General features: G+C 47.5%; 1 protein-coding gene across 3 annotated transcripts in view; it reads right to left on the reverse strand.

Moving 5' to 3' along the window:
* Window positions 1-3,613, reverse strand: part of EEFSEC (eukaryotic elongation factor, selenocysteine-tRNA-specific) — a 250,923-nt gene extending 247,310 nt beyond the window's left edge. Inside the window, exon 1 of one of the 3 annotated variants that reach the window (XM_006763214.2) lies at window positions 3,152-3,609. In XM_006763214.2, coding sequence (XP_006763277.1) covers window positions 3,152-3,470 — 319 coding nt within the window. In that variant the 5' untranslated portion in view covers window positions 3,471-3,609. Of the gene's footprint in view, window positions 1-3,151 lie in introns of all 3 variants that reach the window. The other 2 variants (XM_006763213.2, XM_006763215.2) reach the window with 2 other exon arrangements.
* Window positions 3,614-6,000: the final 2,387 nt, after the last annotated feature.

Here is a 6,000-nt window from a genome sequence, read left to right on the forward strand (position 1 = left end):
ATTTTCTCCTTTCCCTGAAAAGGAGGGTGGGAATCTGACCTATTAAAGGCTAAATACTAGCAGCCATTGCCTCACCATTCCAATGTGCCCAGGTCACATTTTAATGCCTGTATCAAGAAAAGTCTCACTCAGGAGGTGAGAGAAAAATAAAAAGATTCACAATGTACACATAAGAGAAAAATTCCTCTTCTTTTCTTCTATAATTTTATAGTCCAGACCAGTGGTCGGCAAACTACGGCTCACGAGCCACACGCGGCTCTTTGGCCCCTTGAGTGTGGCTCTTCCACAAAACACCATTTGCGGACGCGCACGTACAGTGGTACAGTGCGATCGAAACTTCGTGGCCCATGCACAGAAGTCGGTATTTTGTGGAAGAGCCACACTCAAGGGGCCAAAGAGCCGCGTATGGCTCGCGAGCTGCAGTTTGCCGGCCACTGGTCTAGACCAAGGACTTGCCAAATTCTTGGGGCATTGGTCATATAGAATCAGGGCAGTATCTGAAACCTTTGTGCTCTATCAAAAGCTTCTCTATAAATGTATACGTTAGAAGGGGGCAGTGGCAGTATAAAGCGGTCTGAGGAAGCGTGGGGAAAGCTTTGCAGTGAAGCACATCTGGGCTATGCCACTTATTAGCAACACCCCTAAATCCCAATTTCTTCAACTGTTAAATGGTAACCACCACACTTTTTGTAGGGTTTGCCCAGAAAGTGGAAAACATGCCAGAAAAGCAATGCCAATAAAGAGCTTTGTAGTTACTACTATCTGCCAGTGTTTGGAAGGCCCAGAATTAGATTCAGAAGTCATACAGTTAGTAAGAGTGAAAGCCAGGCCCCAAGCCCACTTCTGACTCCAAAAGTACATCCTTCATCACTTCACATTATATATTAAAAAAACTAAGAATTTGCCTTCTCTCTCTCTCTTTTTTAAAACCTGTCTCTTCCACTTCCAACCTAGACTGACTCAGAGTACATCCCTTAAAAAATATATTTTTTAAATATATTTTTATTGATTTTAGAGAGGAAGGGAGAGGGATAGAGAGATAGAAACATCAATGATGAGAGAGAATCATTGATCGGCTGCCTCCTGCACGCCCCACACTGGGGATCAAGCCTGCAACCCAGGCATGTGCCCTTGGCCGGAATCGAACCTGGGACCCTTCAGTCCACAGGCTGACGCTCCATCCACTGAGTCAAACCAGCTAGGGCCATCCCTTAAAATATATTTGGATGTGACCAAACAGAATTCAGTTACAAGGCGAGGAGAAAAGGGTAGAGAAGGTCACATGCCCCTTTATATTCATCTGATGACTGAAATACACACACACACACACACACACACACACACACACACACACAGCTTGAGTAGCAGACTTTAGGCAGTGTGATCTTGGGCCGATCCCCTCCCTTCTTTGAGCCTCCATTTCCTCTACTATAAAATGGGGAAATTATCTCAGACTGCCTACAGCATGGAACAGTTAAGTGGTAACAATGATGAAAGCACCTAACACACTCATCACTGTGTTATTGGACTTGGCATGCCCATGGACCAATTAGGCCAATAACATCATCAGCCCAAGACAGACCACATTAGGCTCATGTCAGAGTCCATGTGGAAGACAAGTTGGGATTTTCACCGACTGGTCCAATCAATACTCCTGAGAACATACTTCTAGATACTCCCTTCAACCCTTGCCTGCTTGGCCCTACGGCACCAGCAAAACAGCTGCCTGGAGGGTCCCAGGAGAAGGACATGCTCTGTAAGATTTTCAAGATGCCACTGATGAGCCAAGTGGTGACAGCTAGGAACCTGCTTTGGCTCTACTTCCAGTTGCCCCTGCTCATCCTTCTCCCCACATAGAACTTTCCAAAATTCTTTGATTCCTCTTTTTTTATGTTTTTATTGATTTCAGAGAGGGAGAGATAGGAACATCGATGAGAGAGAATCATCGATCTGCTGCCTCCCACATGCCCCCCACTAGGGATTGAGTCCTCTGAAACCCGGGCATGTGCCCTGACCGAGAGTCAAACCGTGATCTCCTTGTTTCATAGGTGGACGCTCAGCTACTGAGTCACACCAGCTGGGCTCTTTTGATAGATTTCAAATCTATGCCTATGTCACTGTTTTTCATCCCTTTTAATAAATATTTGAAGATGCTGTTGTTGTAGAACTGCGGGTTAAACATGTTCAATAAAAAATAATCATGTGGCCTAGCAGAGGCTCAGTGGTTGAGCGTCAACCTAGGAACCAGGAGGTCACAGATCGAATCCCAGTCGGGGCATATGCCCAGGTTGCGGGCTTGACCCCCAATCAGGCAGAAGGCATCTGATCAATGATTCACTCTCATCATTGATGTTTCTATACCTCCCTCTCCCTTCCTCTCTGAAATAAATAAAAATATTAAAAATATATATACACACGCCCTTTGCCCCCACCAGTTTAGTTCTAGGAGCTTATCCTACAGATACACTAGCACACCCATCAAAGATTTCTGTTCTAGAAAATTCACTGAAGCATCATTAGCAAAAACTAGGAACGGCATAAATATCCATCATTAAGAGATAGTTAAGAAATGTTGGTGCAAGTATACAATGGAATTTTATGAGACCTTTAAAAGAATGATGTAGCTTTATATGTACAGATATAGAACCCTTAGAGTAAAATAGTGTATCTGTTGTTACCAATTTGTTTAAAAAAGGAAGAAGAAAAATAAGTAGGGGGATATAGGTATACACAGATATGCTTGTCTGTATATGAGTTTTTCTGAAATGATACGCAAGAAGCTGGGAACAGTGGTTGACTCTGGGAATGGGAACAGGGAGACCGAAGGACAGGTGAGTGGAGACCTTTTTGTGACATTTTTTACGTATATAATTTTTGTACTCTTTTCAGTTTGTTCGTGTATAACAAACACATCTTGACTTTTTGAAAAATAAAGAACTTATTTTCTTTTTTCTTTTTTAAGGAAAGCACCTTCCTGCTCGGTGGTGCTGGGTGGAAAAAGCTTCCAAGTCAAGCGCCGGGGGGCCTTGGGCGAGTCCCGTCCGCCTCGCGGGGCCTCGCCGGCCCCACCTACTGAGCGAGGCGATCTCCCTCGCCCGACAGCTCCGCCCGGCGTCCGCGAGCCCGGTTCCCGTCCCCGGCCCGCGCTCACCGCCAATGATGGTCCGGATGAGGGAGGCGTGCCCGGGGCAGTCGACCAGCGTGAACTGAAGCTGCGGCTCGCCGGGTTCAGGCCCGGTCTCCGGCGCCGCGGGGTGGGACGCGGGCAGCGCCGACCGCAGGCGCGCGGGCAGCGGCACCGAGAAGCACGAGAAGCCCAGATCGAGCGTGATGCCGCGCTCGCGGCTCTGCGGCTGCTTGTCGAAGGCGGCGGTGGAGGCCGTGGTGCTCAGCGCCCGCGCCAGCGCCGTCTTGCCGCTGTCAATGTGGCCCAGCACGCCCACGTTCACGTTTACCCGCACCCCTGCCATGCCGCCGCCACCCTGACCCCCAGCCGGTTCGCCCCTGCCGCGGCCGCCGCTGCAGTCCTACCCTTTAAGCCGCCCCTCCGTCACCCGCGCGACAGACATCCCAGTTCCGGGCCCGAAGTTTCCGCCTTCCGGGCACCTATGGGCACCGCCAGACCCAGCGCAGAAGGAGGGTGTCCCAGGACGGGACTCTACCGAAGTCGCCGAATACTGTGCTGCTCACCTGGATCCTCCCACCTAAAGCTTGGAGGAACCTGAGCTTGGGGAATCCATCCTGCCATCCACTGAAGAGCTAGAACAGCATAGAATACACAGAGAATCAGAACCCTGGACCCAGGGCGCGGCCCTCTTACTTCCTCCCTCCCTCCCTCCCTGGTGATCTTTCCTCTCTCTTGGCTTTAAGAGCCATCGACTTTTAAATGGATATCTCTAAGCACACTTAACTGCAGGTTTATACATACAACTTGAATATCTAATATGTATCTCAAACTTAGTGTCCTCACTCCACCAGCAGCCCCCATCACATTTTGTGAGAACCACATTCTCCTTCCTCAGGCAGTAAACCTGGCTCAGTCCCTGAGTCCTCTCTTCCTTTTATATCTCACATCCAATTCACCAACCAATCCCATTGGTTTTACCCTTAGAATGCAACCACATCTCACCACCTGCACTGTTAGCACTTGGTCCAAGCCATCATCTCTTACCTGGGCAACGACAACAATAAAATTCATTCTTTCTGGTGTATGGTTCTATGAGCATTGGGAAATCCACAATCATGTAACCACCACCATAATCAAGATACAAAACAGTTCCACACCCTCCAAGGAACCCCTCTGTGATCCAACACTTCCACACCTTTAAACCCTGGAAGCCACTGATCTACGTTCTCTATCCCTACCAGCTTTGCCTTTCCCAGGACATGATGTAAATGGGAGCATGCAATGGATAGCCTTTTGAGTCCAGCTTCTTTCACTTAGTATAGTCACAAAATACCGACTTCTGCGCTTGGGCCACGAAATTTCAATCGCACTGTACGTGTGCGCCCGCATGTGGTATTTTGTGGAAGAGCCACACTCAAGGGGCCAAAGAGCCGCATGTGGCTCACAAGCCGCAGTTTGCCAACCACTGGCTAGTGTGCATCTGAGATTCACCCATGTTGTTGCCTGTAACTGCAGTGCATACTTCTTTTTATTGCTGTTTACTATTCCACTGTACAGACAGACCATCATTGGTTTACACCTTCACCTAACATATGTGTAAAAAGCATTGCTCTGGTTTTTATATGGAGAATAGGCCATAGGAGAGCAAAGCTGATGCAGAAAAATGATTTCAGTACATTGAAATCACAGTGAGCTACCACTACACACCTATTAGAAAGGTTAAAATTAAAACAAAATAACTCTCATATATTGCTGGGGGTGTGGGAATGGAAAATGGCACAGCCACTCTGGAAAATAGCTCAGCAGTTTTTATAAAATTGACCCAGCATTCTACTCCTACGTATTGAGCCAAGTAAAATGAAGACATGTTCACACAGAAACCAATGCATAAGTGTCTAGAGCAGCTTCACTTGTGATATCCCAGAGCCTCATCCAGGGCTCAGATGATGACACAATGGCACCAACTTTGTTTCTATGTCTCCGTTCCTCCTTCCTCTACATTGCTTTCATTCCTAGGCAGGCTCTCTCCTCATGGCGACAAGATAGCTGTCAGTACCTCCAAGCTTGCAACCTCAGCAACTGTACATGATGTGCAGTTCAAGTCATTGTCTTCGATGAAGTCCTGTGCCCCAGCACTAAGAAGAGAAATACAATGCTCTCCCTAGCCAGGCATAAGTCATAAGCTCACTCCAAGAGCCAGAAGGAAAGGGGGGGACTCCCTATTGAAACTGGAGTGCTGTTGCCAGCAAAATCCAGGTCACACCACTCTCCTTCATTGTGTCCTTTGTCTCTATCCTGATGTCTACTACACTGAGTCAAGTTTGCTTGACTGGTGCTCTGATGCTCTCCCCCTAGTCCAGGGGTGGGCAAACTTTTTGACTCAAGGGCCACAATGGGTTCTTAAACTGGACCGGAACAAAAGCATGGATGGAGTGTTTGTGTGAACTAATATAAATTCAAAGTAAACATCATTACATAAAAGGGTACGGTCTTTTTTTTTTTTTTTTAGTTTTATTCATTTCGAATGGGCCGGATCCAGCCTGCGGGCCGTAGTTTGCCCACGGCTGCGCCTAGTCTATAAGCTGAGGATCCTTTACACATTTTTTAAAAAGATTTTTTTTAAATATATTTTATTGATTTTGAGAGGGAAACTTCAATCGGCTGCCTCCTGCACACCCCCCACCCTCACCCCGGGCAACTGAGCCACACTGGCCAGGGTCTTGTACATCTTTGATAGATGGGGACTAGCACATACAAATGTCCCATAACTCTTCCTTGAGAGTACTCACTCCCAAACCTCTGGCTCAAAAATACCTTCTCTATAGCAGACTCCTGGGTCACACAGTCCTACAGGCTGTGCACAGTCCCTGGGA

This window comes from Myotis davidii, unplaced genomic scaffold (genome assembly GCF_000327345.1).
Source record: "Myotis davidii unplaced genomic scaffold, ASM32734v1 scaffold78, whole genome shotgun sequence".
Lineage (NCBI taxonomy): Eukaryota > Metazoa > Chordata > Mammalia > Chiroptera > Vespertilionidae > Myotis > Myotis davidii.